Source organism: Amblyomma mixtum, chromosome 7 (assembly GCF_055824585.1).
Source record: "Amblyomma mixtum isolate Tamu chromosome 7, ASM5582458v1, whole genome shotgun sequence".
NCBI lineage: Eukaryota > Metazoa > Arthropoda > Arachnida > Ixodida > Ixodidae > Amblyomma > Amblyomma mixtum.
Genome location: NC_143018.1, coordinates 7,432,262 through 7,459,657, shown reverse-complemented (window position 1 = coordinate 7,459,657; position 27,396 = coordinate 7,432,262). Strand labels below are relative to the sequence as shown.

Here is a 27,396-nt window from a genome sequence, read left to right as displayed (position 1 = left end):
ATGTGGTTGGATGCTTGCCATTGTAGCCATTATTGTTTGTTAGTACGTCGCATCTGCGCTTTTCTGGCGATGCATTTACGCGAAATAACACGGAGTCTACCGTGAGATAACTTGCTAAGAGATTAGTAATTGCGAATCGCTGTTCGTGGCGCCTCCGGCGTTGCGCTCATTGGGTGAGTGGCCCTGGCTGTGCATGACCGCATGTCCCGAGTGTGGGATGTGTCGAGTCGGCTGATTGCTTGGTCGCCACGTGTGAACACAACAGCTCATAATTTTTACTTTCTCAGGCCGCCAAGATGGGAGTTCGCAGCTACAACGAAGAACTCGGCTACCTCGAAAAGATGACGTCTGTTTCGTGGCGTATCAAGAAGGGATTCGTGCCAAATATGAAGGTAAACGTTGCTTCAAGGCCGACATCCAAATGATGGCAACTGTAGGAAGTGCGTTGCATTGTTAAGTTGCGGTTATTTATGTTCGCCGCAGGAGCTGGTATGCCTGCAGTTTTCTGTTTGTTGCTGTTTCATACATTGCGCAGGTGGAGTGGTAAATGGCTTGACTATCGTAATGTAATGATTCAAAATGTCACTGCAAGTGTGCTGCGGTTTGTTTAATGAGGTAGCTTATGTCGCTTGATATGATCTTTCAAGTGATGTTCATAGTTTTGCTGGGATCTGGACAGGCATGTAAATTTTGAGGTTCAGATCTCGCTGAATAGACACCTTTTAGCGTACCGTGTACCAAGGGCGTCCGCAGAATTTTTTGCAGGGGGGGGCCCCATTGGTTGTTGCGCCGGAGGGGGGGGGGGTATGTTGTAGCAAAAAGGCATTATTTGCGGAGTAAATTTATTTATTTATATATAAATAAAAATAAGTGAAATACACACATGAAAGAAAAATTACAAACAGCAAATTAAAGCGTGGCTAGGAGAGATACATTGGAGTTTATCAAAGAAGAAACAATCAAAATTAATAAAAATAGAAAAAGATACTGTCACTTCGTGGAGAAGAGTGCTCAGTCTTGCTGCATACGGGCTCTCGACTCACCCGGATTGATGACCAGCACACAGCACAATATGTCCACAAACACGCAACTACAGTCACTCAGTCAGTCTTCCATGAACAGCAACTGTAGGCGCCTCGGATTTTTCTGGGCGAATTGCGTGATTACACGGGTGATAAATTCATTTCTGTGTTTCATTACACGTTCTCGGTGCACACTCATCATACACATTGATTGGAAAAACAGTTGGACGCGTACGTTGAAAACAAAAGATGACTATATATACAACGAAAACTTGTTTACAAGATAAATGCACGCTCGCAGCTTCATACACCTCGCTCCATCTTGCTCGTGCATCCGCACAGTGGAGCAACCGCATACACACTGCTTGCCGCTCGTTGTTTTCTCGTCCGCTGTCTTGGTTGTTCTCAGTTTCGTTGACAACCGGCCACTAAAAACACCGAACCACAAACACAGAGGCGCGCGCACGTGCAAGGGCTTACTTGCCGCAATATCCCCGAATGCGCACTTTGGGGATGAAAGGAACGCCGCGCGACTTCCGAGGGGGACACTCGTCACTCCGGTCGGAAATTTTGTTTTTGTGTTTTTATGGGGTTCAGAGCCCCAAAACGACTCAGGCTATGAGGGACGGAGTAGTACAGAGTTCCGGATAATGTCGACCACCTGGGTCTGTTTACCATGCACTGACATCGCACAGTACATGGGTGCTGTTGTGATTTGAGGCCCAGCCAGAGGGGACAGGTTAGCCAGGCAGGCGCCATCGGGCTGCGTTGACCAAAGGCGCTGGTTTTCGGAGAAGACGTAAGGAACGCTGGTGTGGGGCGCCTCTGGAGACTGCGTCGCCGTGAACAAAAGCAGCTAATCCCCTTTGCCGAAGATTCTGAAAGCGGTGCTTCTACCGAACTGCGCTCTCCCGAGGATCGGAGGAGACAGCGAGCGGCGGCGGCGTCGTCTGATCGCCCGCTTGCCCCTGAGCACCCCGACAAAGCGGGGGTGGACACGGCTGATTTGTCCTTCCCTCCTGAAGAATTCACCGGTGGCCGGCGTACGAACGTATCCTGATTATAGCGAGCGACGAAGGCGAAAACAAGATGCCCTGTGCACTGTCTGCCTCCGTGTCGCTATCTCTCTAAAGATCAAAGAAAGACACCCATCTCAAGACGGCTCGAAACACATGCTTGCCGGTGCCGCTGTATGTCTGCAACTGGTCGCCCTTTTGTAGAGCTAACGATGGCGTGGTTTGAAAACGGCGAAACGACGCACCCCCGGACGCGGCATTTCGCAGATGTGACCCAAAGCGTGGAAGCAGGGCTGCTTTTACCCTTTTGGCTGAGCGCACCACCGCCCCTGGCATGCGGCCATCACTCACGATTCGAGTGAGTGATTTTCCAGGGGGGTGCAGCCGCCCCCCCTTGCCCCCCCCCTCCGGACGCCCATGCCGTGTACTGTGTTAACGTCACTGGCACCGAAGTACCAGGAGCCCGCGCGCAGCCAATGCGCATGCACAATTCATCTTGACTGCGCCAGATAGCGCCAGGTACCCGGCAGCTGCGCGCGCGCCTGCAGCATAGGGGCCAATCAGCGTGTGCTCACCGGCGGTGGGCGGAGTCCCGGTGTTAAAGGTGTCTAATAATGATGGCGGCCATCGCTTAAGGCCCGTTCACACTTGCGAGTCGCAGAGGTCGCGCGACTGTTTTGGTCGAAAAGCGACAGTCGCAAACGGTCGCCCTGGTCCAAAAGCGACAGTCGCGGGCCAGTCGCTCGCTGCTCGATTTTTCAGCCTTGCGACTGCGAGTCGCAAACCGCTGAACCAATCAGCGAGCGAGCCAAGCTTCCGGCAACGACATCGCTCGCGGGCGCGCCGGGCGACGACCTGCGCTGCTCCCAGAGGGCTGCCCTAGTCGTCGCTAAGCCTAGCCAGTTTAAGGCTCATTCACACTTGCGAGTCGCAAAGGGCGTGCGACTCGCAGTCGCTTGCGACCAAGCAGCAGCTCGACAACACCGTTGTTCACACTTGCAAGCGCGACCAGCGGGTCGCCTTCTCGTTAGATTCTCGTTTGAAGCGGAAACTCTCGGGAATGACGTTGTTCGCGCGCTTTCGAGAGTTTCGCCTGTTTTGGCCGCGCCTCCTGTACTCGCGCTCGATAGTCTAAACTGCTATTCGCAATGTAATACAACTACCCGAGCGAAGATTAGGTTGTCGTGACGGTTTTGATGTGCACCGAGGTCGTACAAGCGTCACGATGACAGAGGCGCGCTTCTCTGTAGGGCCGGCCTACCAGCCTGCAGTACGCCGGCCGCCGCGGCGTCACAAAAATGCGCAAATATTGCTTGTTCGCGTTCATACCAAGGCCTTGGGTACAGGAATGTAAAAAATGAATCATTTTTGAAGATCGCTGGCCAGTACCGAGTTGCTGGTAGAAGGGATAACAGCGACAAAAGCAAATTTCTTCCCAGAGCCGCTTTGCTGCTGCTGCTCCATGCGGCTCGACTGTTGTCTGCTAGCTCCGCTGCTGAAGGCGTCGCGGAAGTCGAGCATGTCTTGATATTATTATGATACAAGGTCCACAATAAAGTGGTGACGAAAGCAGCATCTTAATTACTAGCGCTGGCCAGGATCCGAAGCGCCCTCAGTTGCGACATCGATATGAAACCGGCTAGGCTTAGCGACGACTACGGCAGCCCGCTGGGAGCAGCGCAGGTCGTCGCCCGGCGCGCCCACGAGCGGTGTCGTTGCCGGAAGCTTGGCTCGCTCGCTGATTGGTTCAGAGGTTTGCGACTCGCAGTCGCGAGGCTGAAAAATCGAGCACCGAGCGACTGGCCCGCGACTGTCGCTTTTCGACCAGGGCGACCGTTTGCGACTGTCGCTTTTCGACCAAAACAGTCGCGCGACCTCTGCGACTCGCAAGTGTGAACGGGCCTTTAGTATCGATGCCGCAGCTGAGGGCGCTTCGGATCCTGGCCAGCGCTAGTAATTAAGATGCAGCTTTCGTCACCGCTTTATTGCGGACCTCGTATCATAATAATATCAAGACATGCTCGACTTCCGCGACGCCTTCAGCAGCGGGGCTAGCAGACAACAGTCGAGCCGCATGAAGCAGCAAAGGGGCTATGGGAAGAAATTTGCTTGTGTCGCAGTTATCCCTTCTACCAGCAACCCGGTAGTGGCCAGCGATCTTCAAAAATGATTCATTTTTTACATTCCTGTACCCAAGGGCTTGGTATGAACGCGAACAAGCAATATTGGCGCATTTTTCTGACGCCGGCGGCCGGCATACTTCAGGCTGGTAGGACGGCCCTGCAGAGAAGCGCGCCTCTGTCATCATGACGCTTGTACGACCGCGGTGCACATCAAAACCGTCACGACAACCTAATCTTCGCTTGGGTAGTTGTAGTACATTGCGAATAGCAGTTTAGACGACCGAGCGCGAGTACAGGAGGTGCGGTCAAAACAGACGAAACTCTCGAAGGCGCGCGAAGAACGTCATTCCCGAGAGTTCTCGCTTCAAACGAGAATCTAACGAGAAAGCGACCCGCTGGTCGCGCTTGCAAGTGTGAACAACGGTGTTGTCGAGCTGCTGCTTCGTCGCAAGCGACTGCTGGTCGCGTGCCCTTTGCGACTCGCAAGTGTGAATGAGCCTTTAGTCATTGCGTGCTAGTCGTGCATGTTGCTCTCTTTTTTTTTTTGCCCCCCCTTTTAGGTGGAAGGAATTTTCTACGTGAACCAGCTCTTGGAGAAGTTAATGTTTGATGAGCTGCGGAACGCCTGTCGTCCTGGTAATGTCGGCGGCTTTTTGCCCGGCGTCAAGCAGATTGGGAATGTGGCCGCCTTACCTGGGATCGTTGGGGTGAGTAATCATTGTTTACTGTTGCAGCAGCCGTAACACCTTGTGAATTCAAACTCCAGGTACTTGGGCACAATGCTTTGTTCCAGTAATCAACAGCTAGATGCGAAAGGCTTCAGGTGAAGCAAAAAACCAGGTGGAACAATAAAAGAGCCAGTGGGCACAACAACAATTCACTTTGTTTCATTGCAACAAACCAACGATAACATGTCAACCTAGCTCTTAGAAATAAACTTCTTCCGTTTTTGTTTGCCAGCTGTCTCATTTAACTTGACTTACCCTTTAATGACGTTAGGAATTTCAGCTGCAAGCACAGCTCCAAGTTACTTAATTTCTGAGCAATAACTGATAAATAAATTGTTTAGGATGACAAAAACACTCAAATAGACTAAGTGGCTTTTGACGCAGGTTAATGACATCCTAGTTGAAATCAAAAGAAAGAAGTGGGCTTGGGCAGAGCATGTAATGTGAAGGCAAAATAACCGCTGGTCCTTATGGGTAACGGAGTGGATTCCAAGAGAAGGCAAACGTAGCAGGGGACGGCAGAAAGTTTGATGAGTGTATGAGATTAAGAAATTTGTGGGGATACGGTGGCCGCAAGTGGTGAAGAACAGGGTTAATTAGGGAGGCATGGGAGTGGCCTTTGCCCTGCAGTGGGCATAGTTAGGCTGATGATGATGATGATGGCTTTTGACTATACAGAATTGGTACAATAAATCACCGAAAAAAGTCAGTATTATTTCATTCGCTGAAAATACTAATGACTGAAAGAAACAAAGCTTTTGTCCTAAAATAAAAGCCAAAAAAAGTCCTCCGAATTTACAAAATATAGAAACAGAAAGATCCAACCCCTAGACATAATGTGGCTGTGAGCTATGGAAAAACTGAAGTACCGTAGGATCATGTATTAGAGTTATTTTGGAGACCGCAGTAAGGGTCTTATGCCTGCACGATAAAACAGCAAAAGTTTGTTGAGCCACTGCAAGGAATGTTCACGTCGGCACCTTGTTACAATCTCTGCGCATCCATGCTTAAAGTGACTCTTGAGTACAAATAGAAGTTGGCTTGTATCAATTAGGTACTGAGTTGTAATCGTGAACAGACCAATTACACTGAAAACGGCACTTGTAGGCTAGGGAAGATCAAAAAGTGAAACACAGGTGTCGCCACCGGCAGCCAATTTCCCTATTGAAATGCGTGAGTTGACACCGATTCTTGGGCACGGGTCCCAGAGTCTGTTACACTGCCATTCGCTTCAATATAGTGCCAACTCGTCTTTTCTGGTAAGGACGTGATGAGTTTGGATCGACTAGTGGGAAAGTTTTGAAATCGTATTTTCCTGTCGATAAATTAGCCTTCTGCTGCCAAGCATCAACATAGCCAGAAAGGGCCGGAGAACCAGTTTTTACTGACAATTGGATGGAGTTGTCCTCAGTGTCTCTTCAAGGGCGAATGTTTGAAAGCCTTTGACATGACTCGCATCTTGTTTGGCCATAATTGAGCTCCAAACCCTTCACCCGCTCCTTTCTGTACTCCGTTTCATACATCAGGTGCAATGTTGTCAAAGCTAGCTATCTTGTTTGCACTGCCTACATCTGTGATCAAAAAGTAGTGCGTACCTAGTGGTGTGCGAAAAAAGAGTGGCTAGGGTTCAGCTAAGTAATACCTTATGAGACAAGTGAAAGACTGGCCTCCACTCAGGTGGTGAGGTGCGTGGGAACACGTTTAACGCGAGAGCTAGCAGTCAAAGCGGCAACATGGTGGGCGGGAAGTGTGAATGAGGGAGAATTTTGGCGATGGCGGGGTTTCGCTCACTCTCGCCAGCGAATGCCCTATTGTGAACGAGCCTTTGGACCACCCGACCACAAAATAATCGCTGAGTAACACTCCTCCCTTTATTTTTTTCATGAGGACTACTTCTGTACCTTTCACATCGTTGCACCTGATGTGTGTAGCTTAGAGCCATCTTTAGTGGAGTGGCACAATGCTTGGATTATGCCACATTCAAGGGAGGCTGCTGGATGATTTCACCTTACATTGGGCGAGGACGTAATGCATAGCCAATATGTGCTGACAACCCATTAGTGTATGACAGCAGCCTTCCGAAATTGAATGACTGTGTCTTGAGTTTTCGCAAGTGCTTGACCTAGTGTGAATTCATTCCCTGCTTTCTTCTGCCCCAGCACTCAATAGGGCTGCCCGACATTCACTCTGGCTATGGCTTCGCAATTGGCAACATGGCAGCATTCGACATGGATGACCCCAAGGCCATTGTCTCGCCAGGTAATCACTGTTGGTTCTCGTGGAAAGTGTTTTCATACCTAGAACAACTTACAGCATACGTACAATCAGTAGCAAAAGTTTACAAGATATGTGTTCTCAAAAAAAAAAAAAAAAAATTATGGTCGATTTGAATGGTTAGGCCAAATGTGAATTCCCATGCACTTGTTCCCGGAACCGTTTAGGGTGCATGCACTTCTAAAACACTGGAAAGCTTACTTTCTTGTTACTTTCATGTCAAAGCACAGCAAAGTACGTGTGTATACTGCACTGCAAAGAAGCATCAGCGGTCCTTCGTTACAGTTTTCTTTGCATCCTTGATGTAGCTTTAGTACATGGAGGGACTTAATTTATGAATACCCTTGTTTATTACCCAGTGCTTTCTGACAAGTGTGAAATCTTGCGAGTCAAACAGCAGTAAAACGGGAGAAAGGAAGATAGCAGTGTCTGGAATTCTGGACCTTAAGCTGTTGTGCACTCTTTGTATCACCTAGAATTTCCGAAGCCCTCCACTACGGCGTCTCTCATAGTCGCTTTGGGACGTTAAACCCTTAAACCAAACCAAACCAGAAGTGTGGTGGCACTCTTCAGCGCTACTGTCCAGTGTACACTGCATGCTGTTGCAGTGTGAGTTGTACTGGTTACGACAGTTCCTTTGCTCGATTCTTGTGGGTCAGGCTGCTGGATGATTAAAACTCTTTGGGCAAGGACGTAATGCAGAGCCAATACGTGCTGACAACCCATCTTATGACAGCAGCCTTCCCTGATTACTAGTTGTTCTTCACTGAGACTTGCCTTCTGAAACACTGTTTTTCACATGGCGTTATTTAACACGTTCGCTGCATCATGGGTCACATCATTTTTTTGTGCTGTGCAGCCATGAACACTGGTTGCCACGATGAAGCCGTGGTACATATTTTATAGTCAGGTCCTCCTCAAACCTCAGAATAAAATGTGACCTGGTTTCATTATGGGACTCGTTATTTGAGGCCGCCTTGTCACAACAAGTTAAAGCAGTAAGTGGTCTGTCTCTTCTAGCATAAATGCTTAAAGGTTTCTCGTCTTGGAAATGTACCGTGTTTTGCTGGAATAAAAAGGGGCTCAGCTACAATAACAGTGGAGCCTGCAGAATGCCGAAATTATGAGTTGTGCAAAAACTCCTGATGTCTACTCACTAAAAGCAATGGCATTGAGTTTAAAAGTTGAAGTTAGCCTTAAATAAATGTAATTACGTTTAAACATTTGTATTAAACTTGGCAGCTCGTGCTTGCGTGCATTGACCAGACACAGCAGTGTTAGTGTTATCTAACCTCTTGATGGCAGTACAGTTTGCCAGAAAGCAGTGGCGCAGCTCTTTCGAGTTGACCCATGATTAGTAATCTAGAATTATTGCCACTTGAGACTGCTCTTCTGATACAGATATTACTTTACTTAAAGGTGCACTGAAGAGGAATCTGAACTTGTCTTTTTGCCACGGGAACTCGATCTACACGTTCCCAGCATTCTTACAAACTGCGACTTATTGCCCTGTATGGCCGATTTCCCAAATTAAATCGAATTAACGGCCGGCTCCCGCCTTTTTTTTTTGAATTCTGCCTCGTAAGGTGGGCGGAGTCGACCAACGCGTGGAGTGCCTTTCACCCAGTCCCGTGGCGGCTTGCCGCTCTGCCATCGGCGGAGTAATACGTAGTAGTCCGTAGTAGCAAATAGTCCGCGCGTATTTTTATTTCTGTGGGCTTATTTTGCGGCTATATTATCTGCGAATGAAACTATTCATGAAACCTAAAAAACAAAATAAAGCGAAAGCAAAGCCTCCACGGAGCTGGCTGAAAGGAACTTCACGCGTTGGTCGACTCCGCCCATCGTACGAGGCAGAATTTAAAAAAAGGGCGGGAGCCGGACGTTAATTCGATTTAATTAGGGAAATCGGCCATACAGGGCAATAAGTTGCAGTTTCTAAGAATGCTAGGAACGTGTAGATCGAGTTCCCGCGGCAAAAAGACAAGTTCAGAATCCTCTTCAGTGCACCTTTAACCATGGCTCTAAGAAATTTTTCGAAGTGCATCGTTCGCTGCGGCCGTGCAAAATGTTCGTGCATTCTGCTTTTAGTTTCTAGATACACCTGAGCATAGTTTTTCGTGGTGCGTAGGTGGTGTGGGCTTCGACATCAACTGTGGCGTTCGTCTCTTGCGAACCAACCTGATGGAGAAGGACGTGTTGCCTATCAAGGAACAGCTGGCCCAGAGCATGTTTGACCACATTCCTGTGGGCGTTGGCTCCAAGGGCATCATTCCCATGAATGCCAGGTGTGTTTTCTTCTTGATCTGGTTGCAAAAACTGCACATATTTTGGCATGGGTGCCCTAAAGTAGACATTCTCTTTGACTTTTTGCATACCAGAGATTTAAATTTGTCTTGTTTCATGTGGCTGTGCTTTTTTGCATTGCGAGCTTTATGAGTTAGGCGTGCTTTCAAACTGGGGATAAGGTTGGCAGGTTCCCAACACAATGTATTTTGCAGAAAACATGAAAACAGGGTGTAAGGATGAATGGTTCGTTGTACAGGACCTGTGTTAGTAATTAAGCAGACAAGGAAAGGGGAATGAGGGGCTCGTTATAAATATGAGAGAAGCCAACAGCCACAGAAACCAAGGGGCACAGGGGATTTTTAATTTTTATTTATTTATTTTGTGGTGTTGATCAATTTTATATTACTGAATATGTTATCGCTTAAAGCTAATTGATTAGAAAAGCAGAAGAAAGTAATGGTGATTCATGTCAGAAGGGTGTAGAAAGGTTCTAGTACTAATTCCTGTCTGTATCTGTTCTAGTCTCCCATTTTTCCTTTGTTTTTCTCTTTTGTCCGATATTCAGGATTTTCAACATGGTGTGCTGTTAACACTTGTCTGGAGAATCGCCTGCCTTGCACATTTAGATCGGGTGCTGTAGAGAGATTTTTGGAAACCGTTTAGTATACAAACCATTAGGTTGTGGCTTTTATTTGGCTGCTGGATGATTTGAAAAACCTTGGGCTTGGACGTAATTCATAATGTCCTTTGCTGACAACTCACTATATGACAGCAGCACTTTCTTAGCTTAGTGTTATGTGCTAGCAGTTTAAAAGGTGTGCTTATTTCAAATGGTTGGCAAATTCTCTTACAGAGACCTTGAAGAAGCATTGGAAATGGGTATGGACTGGTCCTTACGGGAAGGTAAGTGCTGCTCTGTTTTGCAGTGTGGAGTCCTGTGGTAATAAGGAGATCAGTGAGGATTTAAGAAGCCTTGCTATGCTCTGATCATACAAGGAGGAAATGTGGTAAAGTGTTGTGTTGGTGCAATTAGCCAGCCTGACTTGCAGTAGACTGCTGTGAAGACAAATTCTCTGACGAGGAAAATAATGCGACAACTTTTCATTAGCTTCCCATACACTCGCAGTGTACAAAAAGTCCACTCTGTTTCGCATGTGTTTTGGCTGAAACGAAGTTTCACGGCGACCACGAACTGCAGAACAGACTCCATGGAATGCTGCTTACAGAGAATCAGCGCAGCGCCATTGAAGGAAGCAAGAAGAATAAATAGCATAAAAGAATGCTTGCTAAAGAACAGTTGAGGCTGAATTCGGCTACAGCTTTGTTAGGTGTAGGAAACTTCATATACTGTATAAACGTGTGTAAGGGCTGCACATTTTTTTTCCAAGATTCGAGGGTCAATTTTCGGGGTGCGGCTCATGTGCCTTTATGCACATGAGCCAGCCTTTATGCACAAGGTTGCCTTTTTTTTTAACCTGGCATCGTCCTGAACTCTGCGCATTTTCACAACCAGTGTTTCCATGTTGGCTAACGTCCCGGTCTGTACCTAGTTGACAGGACACTTCAGGTGCTCGTAAGGCGTATTGATATCCAGGACTGCGATAGGCTAGGTAGGCTGTATCGATAATATCGGTGAGCAAGAAGTACCAAGCTGCCATTTTATAATGCCCATGACAATAGTTACATAGTTACATAGGCATAGTTACATTTTCATACGGCATGCAGCTTGCTGTGATTGGATAGATTACGAGCAGCCATGTTGGTGGTCTGCTCCCAGGCTATGCGTGGGCTGAGGACAAGGAGCACTGTGAAGAGTACGGGCGAATGCTGAACGCTGACCCTGCCAAGGTTTCCATGAAGGCCAAGAAGAGGGGCCTGCCTCAGGTGGGCGGAAGCGTTGCTTGCGTTGTGAGATGCCATAGCTCTCTTTGAATGCTGGATGATTTGAAACATGGTTGGGCTTGGACGTAATGCAGAGGAACCTCTGTTGACAACCCTCCGTATGACTGCAGCATCAGTTCTTGTTTATTGCATTCAAGTGTCGGGTCACGCAGGCTTGCCTGGTAGTAGTTGGTACTTGTTTTTTTGTTTCTTGGTTCTTGTGAAATGAGTGCGAGGGACTTCTCTTCCAGTCCCTCACTGCTGTGACTTCTTCGTTGAAGGCTGGTTTTTAACACGGGCCACACTTGTGGGTTCTCTGTCGCTTCTGTGCATCAGCTGGGCACCCTGGGCGCTGGCAACCACTACGCCGAAATCCAAGTGGTGGACGAGATCTATGACAAGAACAATGCGGCTAAGATGGGCATCGAGCGCTGTGGTCAAGTTTGCGTCATGATTCACAGTGGCAGCAGGGGCTTCGGACACCAAGTTGCCACAGGTGGGGTCATACGATCTTTGCTTGCAGTTTGCCTGGCTGCATTTATGAGCTCCCTCTAGTGCTGTTCTGCCTCGTAACAGGAAGGAAAACAAACTGTGTGACAAAGATTTGTGACTGTGCTACAGTCGAGCATGGGATATTTTGAAATATTGGTTATATTAAACACACAGATTATCACACAAAGTTTTTGTTCCCCTAGATTCAGTACCTAAGGGAGAGGAAATGGGAAGTATCCCGAGCATTCAGTAGAACTTTTGGCTTCTGCTATAGTACTTGGCAATGGGAGGAAAGATACAGGGCAGATTTCTAACTGTGTCACTTTGCCAATAGTTCTGCCTTGGCAAGCTGTTCACTGCGCAGTTTCTCGCTGCATCGCTGGAGCAGCTAGCATCATCTATGGAAGCTTCTTAGAACCGGATGTGCCCAAACAACTCATAATCAAAGAAACTGATTTTTCCGTAAATCCTCTTATGTTGAAAAATCATTTATGTTAGAGCAGTGACTTAAATAATTTTGTGCGTAGGAAGAGGAGGCATGTTTTGGCTCTGTAGCATTGGCTCCGTTGCCAAGCAAAGTTGTCGCTGAGTGTAGAATGTGATCCACTGCTGCCTGAAGGAAGGCACACCAGTGAGTAGCTTTTGTTGAAGTGATCCATGATTTGTGCGCAGACGCGTTGGTGGCCATGGAGAAGGCGATGAAGCGGGACAAGATTGACGTCAACGACCGGCAGCTGGCTTGTGCCCTGATCCGCTCGGCTGAGGGACAGGACTACCTCAAGTCGATGGCAGCCGCGGCAAACTTTGCCTGGGTCAACCGCAGCAGCATGACATTCCTCAGCCGACAGGTGCGGTGGCAGTGGCTTTTTAACTATTCATGAAGCTATGCACACGGCATTTCTTTTTTGTTTTCCCAGAAGGTGCTACATCTAGCAGTGATTTCTTTGTCTGAGCCTAAACTTGCGGGGTTCCTCAGCACCGTCTGAAAGTTGTTGGGGTACCCCGAGACTGCAGATATTAAAATCAATGCAGCTCTTGTTATGCTTGGCGACAGCTTTTCCTGGCAGTTTAGTTTGGTTTGGTTTGTGGGGTTTAACGTCCCAAAGCGACTAAGGCTATGAGAGACGCCGTAGTGGAGGGCTCCGGAAATTTCGACCACCCGGGGTTCTTTAACGTGCACTGACATCGCACAGTACACGGGCCTCTAGAATTTCTCCTCCAAAGAAATTCAACCGCCGCGGCCGGTTTCGAACCCGTGTCTTTTGGGTCAGCAGCCGAGCACCATAACCACTGAGCCACCGCGGCGGCGCTCGGCAGTGAAAAAAAAAAAAAAAGGCTACAGGGGCGGAGTGCGTCTAACTTTTTTTATTCCGCCAAATAATTCACCCGCACGGCAGTGTGCTGGCCACCTGGCATGTTGTTATCTCCGCAGTACCTTCATTCCGTCGGTGATGCAGGTTTCGCCATGTTTGGAAGCTTCCTCTAACTAGATGTGCCTAGAACATTAGTTGTAATCAAGAAAACTCATCCCCCCACCCCTGGCTGTACCATTCAAAGTTTGCAGTTGTGTTAGAAATATGCCTCAACTTTATTGCTATGAAAAAAAAAAAATGACCAATTTTGAGTGCTTAAAAACAAAAGTTTTCTTCAAGAAGTTCTAAATGCACTGCACATTGTAATACATCAAAATTTAGCTTATTGGTTATACTTCCAAATGAAAAAAATGCCAGAGTTGTAGGTGCACAAGTTTTTGAAAATTTATTGGTTAAATGTGCTGGTAACTTAAAGAATGCAAGCAAAACGAAAAATAAGCTGCTGCACAAAGCCAGAGGTTGATTACAAAAGAGTTAAAGTATACAAAACATTGCACATTGAGGTTAGTTACCATTCCTGTGATTTTTCAGCTGGGTACATAATACAGTGCACTTTCCGTGGCCTTTCAAGTTCGGGAATATGACTGCTGTGCCACTAGAGAATGCAGTCGCGTGAGGACATGAAGTGGAGGTAGATATGGGATGTGCTGCACGTTAAACTTTTTCCGAGTTATTTTGTTTCTTTTTATATATATATATATAGCAGAGCTTGCGTTCCACCTTTTTTTCATTTTTTTGTTTTTCTGGTGGGTAGTGATATATGGATGAAAATAGGATCTGGCCTTCCTTGACATCATCATCATAAAAAATCTGCCGGCACATTTGACAAAATATCTTGGCAGTATGCTGCGAAGACCCTAAAGCACCAAATAAAATCACTCTCATCTATCTGGAAAAGGGGTCAGTGTAGCGTTTCGCCTTTCAAGAGTGCGCTGCGAAACAGATGCCATGATCACCAAACAGCGGATTACGTCCAGTCAAAGTTTCATTTGTTACGTCGCCTCCTTGCTTTAGAAAATTAAAAAAACAAATGAAACCAAAGAGATGATGTTATAGAAGCGAACTAGATGGCGCAGCTTGTCTTGAATTTTTTGCGGCAGGTTCAAAAAGTCTGTCATATATGACCGGTGGCCTATGGCACGGTAGCAAAAGAGTTGAATCGCAAATATTGACACTATGTGATGTTCGAAGAGAGATTTAATAATAGGTACATATGTGGACTACCATATATACTGTTTAGGGGCTGCACCCCAGCTTGTGGCAGCCAATAGTTCAGAAAAAAAAAGTCAGTCAAAACAATTGGTTTATGCATGTATAATATTGCCCACGTGGTACGGTTTATGGTTTATTGGGTTTAACGTCCCGAAGTGACTCAGTAGTGAAGGGCTCTGGAAATTTCGACGTCCTGGGATTCTTTAACGTGCACTGACATCGCACAGTATGGACAGGCGACTACAATATCGCCCTCATCGAAAATCGACCGCCGTGACCAGGATCAAACCTGCATCTTTCGTGTCAGCAGTTGAGCGACATAATCACTGAGCCGCCGCAGCGGCCTCCCACGCAGTTCATGTATTAGCTCCCAGCGTAACATACCCACATGGCACTCTGTGCTGGGAGCTAATACACGAATCGCTTGAGTGACCACACACGAGTCATGCCACTTGCCAGTAAAGTGACCTAGCATCTTGTTTTGCTTATAGTGGTTGATTTGTGCCGATCGTCAAGCATGTGTCCTTTCACCCGAACTTTCAATGCTCTATGTATTTGAAGGATTCATCGGGACTGCGCTAATTCTTCACAGAAATGCATGTCACAGCATAAAAAAAGAACACACATTTGGGGCCTTGTAGTAGTCGGAAAAATTTTCTGGAAATATGCTGGTCCCATGTAAGGGCCACACCCTGTCAAAACCGTGGGGAAAAAAAAAAGTGCGGGTCTTACACAAGTATATATGGTATATTACGCTGTATAGGAAAAGAGGGTGTGTTTCGGCTGTGTAGTTTCCACTCCATTGCCAGAAGAAGTTGTCGCGGAATGTAGTGTTTTATTGGGCGCGCAAGCACTTGAGCGGGTGGTTGTCGTGCCAGCTGCTTCATCGCTCCCTTGGCCTGCGGCATGTGGTGCAGGCGTTTGCCAAGGCGTACAACACCACCCCGGACGACCTGGACATGCATGTCATCTACGACGTGTCGCACAACATTGCCAAGGTGGAGCAGCACGAGGTGGAGGGCAAGATGCGCACCCTGCTGGTGCACCGCAAGGGCTCTACGCGGGCCTTCCCGCCCCACCACCCACTCATCCCCGTTGACTACCAGGTACGCTGTGTGGTGGGGGGGAGGGGGATCTTTGTGCTGGTTCCAAGAGTAGGGACCACTTTGTTGGTGGCCTCTGGGGAAGGACCAGAACTCCCATAAGGGGTCTCGGCTGCTGGATGATTTGAAACACTCTTGGGCTTGGACGTAATGCAGAGAAATCTGTGTTGACAACCCACTCGTATGACAGCAGCGTAACCTCGCCACCAACTCTGTCTCTGCTGTGTGTTTCTAATAAAGGAGCAATTACTCATTGGCATCCACCCAAGCGCAGCCATACGGCTACAAAGGAAAGCTTTACAGCTTTCTCAGAAACTTCGTAGTTAAAGAAAAATTCCCCCTGGTCCGGTGTTTGAACCCGGGACCACCGCTTCACCGGAGCAGTCGCTCTACCAACTGAGCTAACCGAGATGGCAAGCTTATGGTAGGGCGAGAGCGAATTCATCAATAACTCAAAGTGGGAACAGTGTTGGTCAAATGTTTAGGGGAAGCCCCCAAGGTGGAGTAAATTTGTAATAACATTTGTCCAACACTGTTCCAGGGGTTCTGTTGTACCAACACGGGTTCGAGCCCCGGACCAGGACGAATTTTTCTTTAACTACGAAGTTTCTGAGAAAGCTGTATAGCTTTCCTTTGTAGCCGTATGGCTGCGCTTGGGTGGATGCCAATGAGTTATTACTCCCTTATTTCAAATTTACTCCACCTTGGGGGCTTCCCCTAAACATTTGACCAATGCTGTGTGTTTCGATTTATTGTGTTTGTGGTAGAGTAGCGTGATAGACAGAGTGCAAGAAAAAAGGGTTTGTGCAGTATATGTGCATGTCCATAGTAGGATACAACTTAAGGTGGCGGTCCCACTCTGACGGTGAGCGGGAACCATTTTTGGTGATATTTGTACGTCGACTGTACCTCGCTCGTTCGCTTCATAAATATGGATCAGATATCTCCGAAAAGCTACTTTTCTCTGCTTTCAAAAGATGCATTTTGTTTAACGGTAGCTGCAAATTTGTTTCAACTGTAAAAGAAAACGCAAAGATGAAAACTGGCAGTTGAGCTCAACTTGTCTCAGGAAATGCAAAATTGTGAAAAACCTCTTGCACCTAGAGAAATATCTTTCGAGATACTTTGAGATCGGATGCTAATGAACATATTTAAGCATTGAGAAGTACGTATATAGATTAGTTTATTAGCCACGCATGTTTGAAAAGCATAGAAAACAGAACAATGTAATCTGCAATAACTTTTGGGATATGCATTGCACTGCGGCGCCTTTTTGTACAGTTTGAGATCGTCTAATCGCCCTTTTATTCTGAAAATTTCATCCGTCTGCCTTGTTTAGTTTAAAAGTTATTCCTGATCAAAGTTAGCTTTTTTTCGAAATAGTTAAAAACGGAATGCAATACTGTTCAGGTAACCAGCGCGTGGCAGTTTTGAGATTTTGCGTGAAGAAACTTAATACTTCGCTCTACGCGGCTAAGCATCGCCTTTACTCTACGGCTTTTGGGGAATGCGCAATGTCTAGTTGATTTTAGCTACCTTTTTTGTTCTCGTCATGAAGGACACAAGCTCTTGAAACGTTCCGCGGCTTCTTTTTTTCTGGAAAATATACTCTTAAAATGTCGGTCTCTCATTCTTTTAATCAACTTGTAACAATTGCCAAGAACAAAGTCCACAGAATACAAACAATAATAGCAATAATGCAGCGACATGCGATAAATGTAGATAAATGTAGTACCGTATTTACTCGCATAATAGGCGCACTTTTTTGCCAGAAAATCCGGCTCAAAGTTCGGGGTGCGCCTATTACGCGGGGTAAAATTTCCGGAAATTTTTCGACTCGCAAAATTGAACACACCGCGTAAACGCACTCGTGTACAGGCCGCACCCCGTTTCCGTGAAGAAAATGTTAAAAAAAAAAAAGATCCGTGTAAGGGCCGCACCGAAACTTTCCGCGACACACGCGGGAATAGCCTTCGGAATGCACGCGCCGAGGCCTCCGCAATCGGCTCCGGCTGCGCGCAACGGGCGCTTGATCGCGGAGGCCACACACGTGCACAGGAGCTTTCAGACCCCGCCCACGGAGGGCGCCCAAGGCCAAGCTCATCATCGTCATCATCATCGTTTTCCTCCGCCGCGAGCTTTCGCTATCTATATCGCCATCAGCATCTCCAGCTCGTTTTTTTTTGTTGTTGTTGTTGTTGCTGTCAAGTGCTGGGATTTGCGGTAGTGCGATAGTTATCGTGGTTTATGGCTTTGCCGCGGAGCGTTGCTGTTTTAGCTCGACGGGCAAGCACCTTAACAGCTACACGGCTGGGAGTTTGCTCTCGAACACGGCAAGCATGCGGCAGGTCGGAAAATACGACGTGGCCGAGAAGTGCGGCAGTTGCGACTGCGGCGTCCCGTGTGTTCGTCCTTTTTCCGTGGTTTTTAGCGCTCAACAATTCCTTCAAGTATGTTTAAATTTTCGTACGCGACTCCAAGCGCCGAGGTTTTCGTGGGCCTAAGTCGGGAACGTTTCCGGCTGGAGATGAAGCTTTCCAAACAGACGCTTAAAGTGAGCATCCCTGAAAACTGCGTGCGGCTGTTCTACGCGATGTCGTTGTACGTGCTGTGGGTCCGCAGCAGCTGCGACGGCAGCAGCACTAGTAGGGACTAGTAGTCAGTTCAGCAAAAACTTTGTTAAAATAAAGATTGGGAAGCGGGGGGTGGCGAGGCGTCGGCTTGCAATCGTGTAAATACAGTATTGATCACAGTGCAGAGTTCGGGGTGCGCCTATTATGCGCGGAAATAAAAAAATCTGATTTTTCGCGCCCTAACTAGGGGTGCGCCTATTATGCGAGTGCGCCTATTACGCGAGTAAATACGGTAAGTAGCGCCATGTACACACATGCACGTGTACTAAATAATCACAGTTCAAAAAAATAACGAGTGTGGCGCTGCTAAACATTTACAATCAGGAGGTGTTCACGAGAGGGAACGATACCTCTACGATGTTTGCACGTTTCCCTCGATTTTGCCCTATGTAGCCATAGAGTTTCTTACTATTACCTAGAGGGAAAGCTGGCAGCCCCGTCTATGGGAGTTTGCATGGCGACCCCTCGAGACCACTTCAGCCACCATGGGCGCTCAAAGCATCATGGGGCGGTGAGCTACTTGTTGCGAAACTGCAACTTTTGGCCAAAAAATAATAGAAAAATAAAGCTGTTTGATAACTACAAACGTCCTAACATTCAATATCTTGTCTAATGATTGCAACAAACGAGCAGAAAAGCATTTAAGTGCAAAGTTTGCCCAAAATAAGAGACGACTCGCTCTCCTATTGGCCAAGTGATGAACACTAAAAAAACTAATATTCCGTAATTAACAGGCGCGTTTTTAAAAGTAAATATGTTTTCAAAAAAGATGTTGTTGCTTAAATATTATAAGAGGTTTTTTAATAGCATTTCGGAAAAGTGAAACCTTTTATTGGCGTCATGTGTCGTCGCGTTTTCACTACTATGAGTTTTGCCCACTGCGTTCGCGCGAAAGTCGTCTGCGCACACACGAACAGCGTTTTCGGAATGGAACGTCTTAGTAGTGCCACTCTATGTTCCCAAAAAATTACGACTGTGCCGCAACAAGTAGCTCACCGCCCCATGATGCTTTGGGCGTCCATGGTGGCTGAAGTGCAGCGCCGCCAGCTTTCCCTCTAGGTAATAGTAAGAAACTCTATGCTATGTAGTGTGTGTCGAACTTCCAAGCAGATTTCCGCCATATTGCTTTGCTGGATTGTTTTGTAGCGTAAAGCTAGTAAAGCCACACTACGCGGGTCAGAGCCGAGTTTTGCGCGAGTGTGCGCCGCCTGTTATGCACATGCGCGAGAACCGCGTGACGTCACGAGAGGCGCAGGTCCGCAGGTGCGTCGCCTCCTCGCCACAGCCGGTGCGAGCTTCTCGCTGCCGGCGCCGCCGGCGTACGCTCCTCTCCACCGCGTGACCTCGTGTTTACGACAGTTGCGCCGCGCGCTACTGTGCATGCGCGAGGAAGGTGCGCGGAGAAATGACGGTCACGCTCAACATGTAAGCTCTGGTAAGCTAAGGAGAGTCGAGCCGCTGCCAAACGGCGCAGAAGACTGGAAAATGTAAATTCTTCCGATCCCGAGGTTGTCGCCTGGCAGTTCGCCGTCGAGCAGCCAAGGCGAAACGTGCGGCCGAAACACCGGAGCACTTTACGCTACGTATATCCAGGCATAGCAGAGCTAAGCCACTGCCAATTTTTTTCACCTGACGCTACGAAACGCATTCTGGGCGTCGTATTATTTTTCGAGGACAGGCATTGCTAAAGCGACAGGAAAGGGAAGAGACAGGCTTTCGCTTTGTGCTGCCGGTTGTTCGTTGTTCCGGCTAGCGCTGTGGAGGGGAAGTTGGAGAGCGCTCGATTCGCCTGCACTCAATGCACCAGTTCGGCAAAGTTCTGCGGCAGCGGCGGTGCGGCGGGTGTGTACCGCTAGTTCCGGCACTTTGAGCGCAGTTTGGCACTGTCTGCTTCCAAAACGGATGGTCGAGTGCAGGCCTGGTCGTCGCAAGCCTTTGCGATGCCAATGAATTGCAGCCAGCTGTTTACAGCCTACATCAGCGGCAGCCAACCTCTCGTATCTCATGAAGAAATGTGCAAACAGCACATCACAATAACATGTTGCCATGAACCAGCCTCGATCCGTTTCTTTGGAGAACTCGAGCAGCGTTCTAGCTTGTCGACGAGTGAAAGTTACTTGAGTCTCCGCCGTTTATCACAACCCGCAAACCATCATCTACTTCCATGGCGGCTGCAGCTGCACTATTTCAGCACTAACCATGGAGCAGGTGCAGTTTTCCTGAACTAGACTCGCACTTCTTTCAAACGAATGCCGTGGTTCAGAGGGCGCCATGTTCCACCGCTGAAATGAATCCATATGGTATATAAGTCGGGTACAACTCAAGAACGAAGCAGCACATGCCCATCAAAGGAGACCGCCCAGCCAAGTGCGTCGACCGAACAGTTTTCTGTTCGGTCGGTCTCCACAGGTGCGCCGCGACAGCAGTGGAGACTGAAGCTGCCACGACCGTCTGTTGCCGAATATGACCCCACCTGTAACATTCAGCGCTTTTGCGCAAAAGACGCTCTCGCGCGGATCTATGCGAAAGGTGAGCAGCCCAGCCCTCTCCCCCCCCCCTCCCCCTTTAGTGGCCAGAGCAGCTGAGACAATAAACGAGGGCACCACACCTACTAGTACCTTCGCCTTTCTCCCTGTCTTTTCCTCTGCTCCAGCTCAGGTGCTCCTAGAGACGATGGCGGATGCCGCGGCAGCAAAATCTTTTCCTTTCTTTTTGCGTTATTATTCTTTTAGCCTTATCCCGAATAAAGGACATCCACTCTCAGCTACACGGGGACAAAACGCCGTCTCCTTCCTTCTCTTTCGCAGGCTTGGCTGCATGCGCAGCCACAGAAATCGACGTGACTGGCTGGAGGGCTCCCTCTGAGTTGCATGTGCCGCTGCGTTCTTTAGTTGTAACCGACTATAGTGCTGTGAGGTCCCCTCTTCCGGAACTGGCACAAAGGGCCGCCCCCTCCCCTTGCTGCGCGCCCCTCCTGCAGGCGGGGTAGACTAGCGCCGCAGGAAAAGGAATTTTCGAAAAATGATTACAAGCACGTTATAAGCGGTGTTTACATGACGGGTTGAGTGGAGGATTTGAGCTGAAAACCGGTTACTGGGTTGATGTAAACGAGTCGGCTCCGGGAGTCGAGGGAGCGAGTCCAGTCAACTCCGCTGCAGGGGGTGGGTTGACTCACTCGACCCCAACAGCAGATTGCACGTAAACCGGTCTGAGTCGGGTTAGTGGAAGGAGAGGTGATAAATGCGAACCTGTTATTCGCTTGCGCCGTAGCGCCTCCGAGGCAGCCGTGCATGCCGCATTCTTCCCGGCTGCCACTGCCTTTTGCCGCTGCGCCGTTCGACGCTTGGTGCCGCTGCTGTTGAACCGGTCGCGACTCGCTAAAATCGAGTTCATGTAAACATGCAGTCAAGTTGGGCTGACCTTGCCCAACTCGATCTCCTGGCTCGACCCGCCGAAGTCGGGTTCATGTAAACGAGGCTACAGTTTCCTGACAATAGACGGTGTGAAAATAGCAGCTGTTCCTACAGTTTCCAGGTACGCGCGCGTGGACACGCACGCACATACGCGGGCGCACTTTTTCAATCTTTGATCCAACCAAATCGAGGCAAATCGACGCTAGGCAAGAAAGATATACATTTCAGCACGCGATGGAAAATTCTGGAGGGAATAAGCAACCTAATGATGCAAACTGGATACAAGAAAAACGTACGTCTAAAATGAATAAGAGCACGCAGTTGAGGGTCCAAACGAGAGAGGGGGGGGGGGGGTCGCCCTAAGTGCCTACAGAACTATCGCTTTGTAGCCGACCCCTTTTTTTGGCAGCATTCCTGCACCCCCCCCCCCCCCCCCCCCCCCCCCCCCGTTCTTCTTCGTACAATGTCTATAAAAAAGTCTCGAGTCCGCCTCGTGAATGGTATGCATCTGTATACTGCATTTTTGTGAGCCTTGGCAAAATTCCGTCGAAGTTGATCGGAATTGGTTGCAAGGTGCCGCCGCATGTACGACGAATATTTGCTTCTGAGGTAAACACATTCCGACACCGTGCGGTGCTAACCCTCTCAATAGCAATTTCACGTCTCTTACGCAATGTCGATTCATCTCAAGGGTAAACAGAAATTGACAATAGCCCACTTCTCTCTGCCTTTTTCTTTACCAACCATAGTTTATAAGGTTGGACAGGCATACGCTGAGCGTTGACTACATTGTATAGCTGTCTTTGTTATAGTTTTCTTATCATAGATGCAATATCATTTGATAAAAAAAATATATTTTTTTCAGCGCTATAGTTAGCAGGTTACACTCTAGACCAGGAGTGTTCCGACTACTACTAATATTACTATGCATCAACAGTGACGAAGTGATTGAACGCGCAAAAGACGAGGGCAGAAGGAAGGACACAAGAAAGGCACCGATTTCAACTATAAGGTTCATTGAAAAAAACAAACAAAAAACGCTAGAAATATATACATGGGACATAAACATAGACCTCCCTTATTTTTGGCGTCCGCTTCCTCTTTTCGCTTACTTACTAATTTGCTCTGTGCAATTGTGTCGACAATTATCACTAACTCTCCCAAGTTTCCACTGTGTCGACGTTGTGCCTTTTGCGATGCGGGCTGGGCAGCATTATTTTTTTCTTTTTCTTTGCTCCCACTAATATATGTCACGACATTGAAAACAGGAAAGTCTGTAGTCGGGTAAAACTCAAGAACGAAACGGCACATTCCCTCAAAGGAGGCCCTCCAGATAGTAACATCGACGGTACAGCTTTCTGCGGCTATTTAGCCAAGGCTAAACAAGAGAGAGAAGGAAACGGTCCTCTGTTCCCGTGCTGGCATCCTTATCCCGAACAAGGATCACTCCACCTCTGACGCCGTTTGGACAGAGACGGTACCCTCTTTGCCCCGGCTCTCCACCTTTTTCCCTTCACCCTTCCGGAACCATAGACCGAATAAAGGAAGCCCCACTCTCTTTGGCTTTGGCGAGGGACAGGCAGAGAATGAAGCATGCGGAACCACCCCAGCCAACACCTCCCCCCACGCACGACGGGGACTAGCAGCCGGGCTTGCCATGGTTCGTTTGTAATCCTCTGAAGGCAGGCGCAGCAACAAAAGAAAAGCCTTCACGCAGCACGGGTGCACGGGTCAAGAAAGGACCGGACACGTATCTCAACATCTCAACCAAAACCAGTCTCGGGTCGCTGGGGGCAAGACGGGTAGACACTTTCTCAGTGATAAATCAGTGTCGTAGCCTGGTGGCAGAATATGAACTACTCGCAAGATGGCGGCAGTGGAACCGCCACCTTAAAAAGCAGCTGTTTGTAACACTGGACTGCGGTGTCCTCTATTTCTCTTGATGAGGTGTAGAAGCTACAAGAATGCCAGTTGCTCTTTTCATGAGCTTCGATTGGGGCTAATGAATATGGCCAGATGGGTTTTTGACCGCGGTGCTCAAAAGCCCAACATACATAGGATGAAGTGAAGTGAGAGATCTAAAAACCTGATGAAATCATGAAGTGGTACTTAAGGTGTTAAAATGATTGGTTTGAAGTACTCCAAGAACACTGGAAAGCCATCAAGGAACTGCTGCTCGAATTCGAGGTTGTCACACTCTAAAAACGCGAAGTATTTGTCCGCAAACCTAAAAATGCCACAAAAGCCAGACCCTTCGAACCGCTCATTCAATATCCTGTCTCGCAAGGCCAGAAACATGTCACTAAGAATAGGTGCTAGGCATGAACCAACACAGATTCCATCTTTTTGAATATATACATCATTCCATTCAGCAAAAGTAGACTAGATAAAAGCAATTCGAGAAAGCTAAGCTGCCTGTAGAAATACTGCATTCATTCTGAATTGCTATGGCACCATGCCTGTCAATGAGATGCCTGACATTCGATATAATTTGAGCCTGAGGAATTGTGTAGTAAAGGTCTCTCACATCAATTGAAGATCCGTGAAGTTTCTTACTGTAATTGCATTTTAGGGACGCAAATATTTCTGAACTTTTCACTTTGTCAAACGTTAAAAACCTCCAGTTTTTCCTGCAGAAATTTCGCAACATACATCTGCCATGTTCCGGTTTCGTAGATTATTACTCAGAACGGCCACTCCAGTTAGTGGGTTTTCTCTGTGAAAAACATTTGCAGACAGAACTTTTGGTTGCGGTCTATTACACTTGCTAGCCTGGTCAAATTCAGCCTATTAAGTAGTTTTTTTCATCTTATTCTTGACTTTGGACATTGATACATTGTTGTGTTGGTCAAATACAACAGTTGCAGCATCTGATGCTTTCAAGACATACGCATCCTTATCCAAAGCAACAAGACCACCACCTTTATCTGCAGGTAGCAAAGAAAACGAGTTGTCTTTCAGCCACCTAACTGTCTTCTGCAGAGGTAACTTACTCCTGGAACACCTGTGCCTCGTAGGCAGGAACCGCGACTCACTGGCAAGGGAAATTATAGAAGCATATAAGATAGCAAAGCTCCCGGAAGAATGTAGTGAGTCAGTGCTGTGTCCCTGCGTTTTCCTTTCTTGTCCCGTTCATCGCGCTGTAGTCATGGAATACCATCATCAACTCGTGCGGCAGCTTAAATGTGAAATGTATTTAGGTGGCATTATTGCCGCCGCGGTGGCTCAGTGGTTATGGTGCTTGGTCGCTGACCTGAAAGACGCCCCGGCTGCATTGATCGCATTTTGTTAGGGCCGAAATGCTAGTGGCCTGATGCACTACTAGCCTGAGTCACCGAGTTAAGCCCCATTAACCAAATCAAACCAAACGACTACCCCTTTAATTTCAATTTCCACAGCTCACTGAGCACTAGTGCACTGCACGGGCTCGGGCCAGCCCGAAAGCCCGGGCCGGGCCGGGACATGATTTGTTTTGCCGGGCCTGGGCCAGGCCCGGGCCTGAAGTTGTGGGCCCGGGCCGGGGTCGGGCTTAAAGCTGCGGGCCCGCGCCGGGCTTGGGTCCGTACAGAAACGGCTGGTCTCCGACTTTTCATTCACTATTGCAGAGTGAAGTACACAAATGCGGCATTGAAGCAGCGACACGGATGAGCTATGACATATAGTACGCGCTGAGAAAAAAACTAAGCTTTATTCATTGACTTATTTATTTCCTTATTTGTACGCCGCGGAGCAATGAGAGTAAAATTTAACCGGCCTTAATTGGCCATTGATCGTTCGTCATACCAAAACATACGTATACACTATTAGAAATGCATTCGGGAAGAACATATTAGTTTAGGACGCTTATAGTCTTCAAGCACACACCGTGAAATACTCAAGCCTTTTAGCTTTTCGTTTTTGCTGAAAGGCGACCAGTTCGGCTACGAGTTCTACCTGTGAGATTGCGTTCACTAAAAAAATATCATCCCACTGCTTAATAGGCAGCTTTAATGTTTATACTTTGCGGGCGGCAAAATATAACTGATTAAATCATGGGGAATGCAAAGTAGACTATTACGCGCGTATGCAGCCCCTTTTGTTTGGCTCTCGGAACTTCCCAGTTTATCATTGCGCACCTACACGAGATCATTGTTCAAAAGACGGGCCTGGCGAGCACTACTCTTAATCACTTCCTTCTGGATTAAAAAGAACCAACTTTCTGCAAGCCAAACTGTGGTTTCAGAACCTTTGTCGGCCAGTTTCTTGTCGGTATAGTAGCAGTTTACTTGCTCAGAGTGAGCAGTATACCTCATGCGTTACTGTGAAACGGGCCGGGCCGGGCCCGGGCTGGACTTCACTCCGGGATTCACGGGCCGGGCCGGGCTCGCTAGCGCGATAATTCAGCGGGCCCGGGCCGGGCCCGGGCTTGAAGCCGCGGGCCTGGGCCGGGCTCGGGCTTCAGGTCTCGGGCCCGTGCCGGGCTCGGGCCTCAGATTAAGGCCCGTGCAGTGCTCTACTGAGCACATCGCATACCTTACCTCGAACATGTGTGACCAACCAACATGCCCATTAATATATTCAGTTGACTCTTAATATATCCTCGATTGTAATGCTCAAATTTGAATTGCGCGCCGTTTACCCAGCCCGTTCACGCTGGCGGTCGCTTCCTCGGATGAGCGGCGGGTAGCACGAGGGCAAACTTCCAATTCTGATGATCACCAGGGTGTGTGTCATGCCGGAATTTGAAACTACAGAGCCATTTGCTGTGTGTGATGACTTTTAAGAGAGGCTTTTATCCCACAGTGAATGCTGTATTCCTTCTGCCGATGGTGTATGACTGAGAATATTGAAAAACATGCTCTTGTCTTCAACCTCTTTCCCTCCCTTGAAACAGCTGAGCGGCCAGCCTGTGCTGATTGGCGGCACAATGGGCACGTGCAGCTACGTCCTGACGGGCACCGAGCAGGGCATGGGTGAGACGTTCGGCACCACCTGCCACGGCGCCGGCCGCGCCCTCTCACGGGCAAAGTCTCGACGCAACCTGGACTACCAGGACGTGCTGGACAAGCTGAGTGAGATGGGCATCTCCATCCGCGTGGCATCACCCAAGCTGGTCATGGAGGAGGCTCCCGAGTCATACAAGAATGTTACGGACGTTGTCAATACATGCCACGAGGCCGGCATCAGCAAAAAGTGCATCAAGCTCAGGCCCATCGCTGTCATCAAGGGCTAGGCAGAGCTTCCTCCGGCGTGGGAAAACAGACTGTGTGGAATATTCTGGACTGGTGAAATGTTCTGGAAAGGCAGCAGAGTGCATGACTTCCACCACTGGAATGATTACAAGAACAATTTTGTGTGTGTGTTTGTGTGGCGCTATCCTCTCTTCCGTGTGGTTGCCACTTTCTGTATACAGTGCTTCAATGAGCAGTTGCTTAGCGTGAAAGCGTATGTGTTCCCGGTTTGCATTTGATAACACTCTGGCACGGTAAATGCCGTAGCTAGGAAGGTTTTGTAACAAGCTGCCCGTACACCAGGCCTTTCATAATCTAAACTAAGAATTTATGCATACTAGGTAGTTGTGGAAGTGGAGTCAGCTTTGTTATCAGAGGTGTCCGCTGTGGTGTCGTGTGAAATTGGCGAGGGCTGTATGCATTGTTCGGCAGTCCTGGTTCACTGCCCTTTGCTCTCTCTGGTGTGCATACCCATGGCTCCTGGAGGTGTGCGTCAGCATGGCCTGGCTTGCTTTGAGATTTATTTATTATTTGACCTTCTCTGTGCTTGTACGCAAACAAATCACAGCAGCCGGCTGCTGTTTGGAACCGCTGTGAGAAAATTAAAAATGATTTTTCAGCATGGTA

General features: G+C 48.1%; 1 protein-coding gene across 1 annotated transcript; it reads left to right on the top strand.

The window, feature by feature from the left end:
* On the top strand, positions 1-27,396 carry RtcB (RtcB RNA ligase). The gene is made up of 11 exons (XM_089551511.1): positions 1-173; positions 288-392; positions 4,722-4,868; positions 7,049-7,148; positions 9,295-9,451; positions 10,306-10,355; positions 11,230-11,336; positions 11,670-11,829; positions 12,498-12,673; positions 15,328-15,516; positions 26,433-27,396. The coding sequence occupies exons 2-11, from the start codon at positions 297-299 to the stop codon at positions 26,769-26,771; spliced, it is 1,521 nt and encodes a 506-aa protein (XP_089407637.1). The 5' UTR covers positions 1-173; positions 288-296; the 3' UTR covers positions 26,772-27,396.

Excerpts from the sequence above, each read along its gene's own strand:
- RtcB (XM_089551511.1), top strand. The coding sequence starts at position 297 with ATGGGAGTTCGCAGCTACAACGAAGAACTCGGCTACCTCGAAAAGATG. Across the intron at positions 9,452-10,305 it reads ATCATTCCCATGAATGCCAG|AGACCTTGAAGAAGCATTGG; the intron begins GTGTGTTTTCTT and ends ATTCTCTTACAG. Across the intron at positions 15,517-26,432 it reads TCATCCCCGTTGACTACCAG|CTGAGCGGCCAGCCTGTGCT; the intron begins GTACGCTGTGTG and ends CCCTTGAAACAG.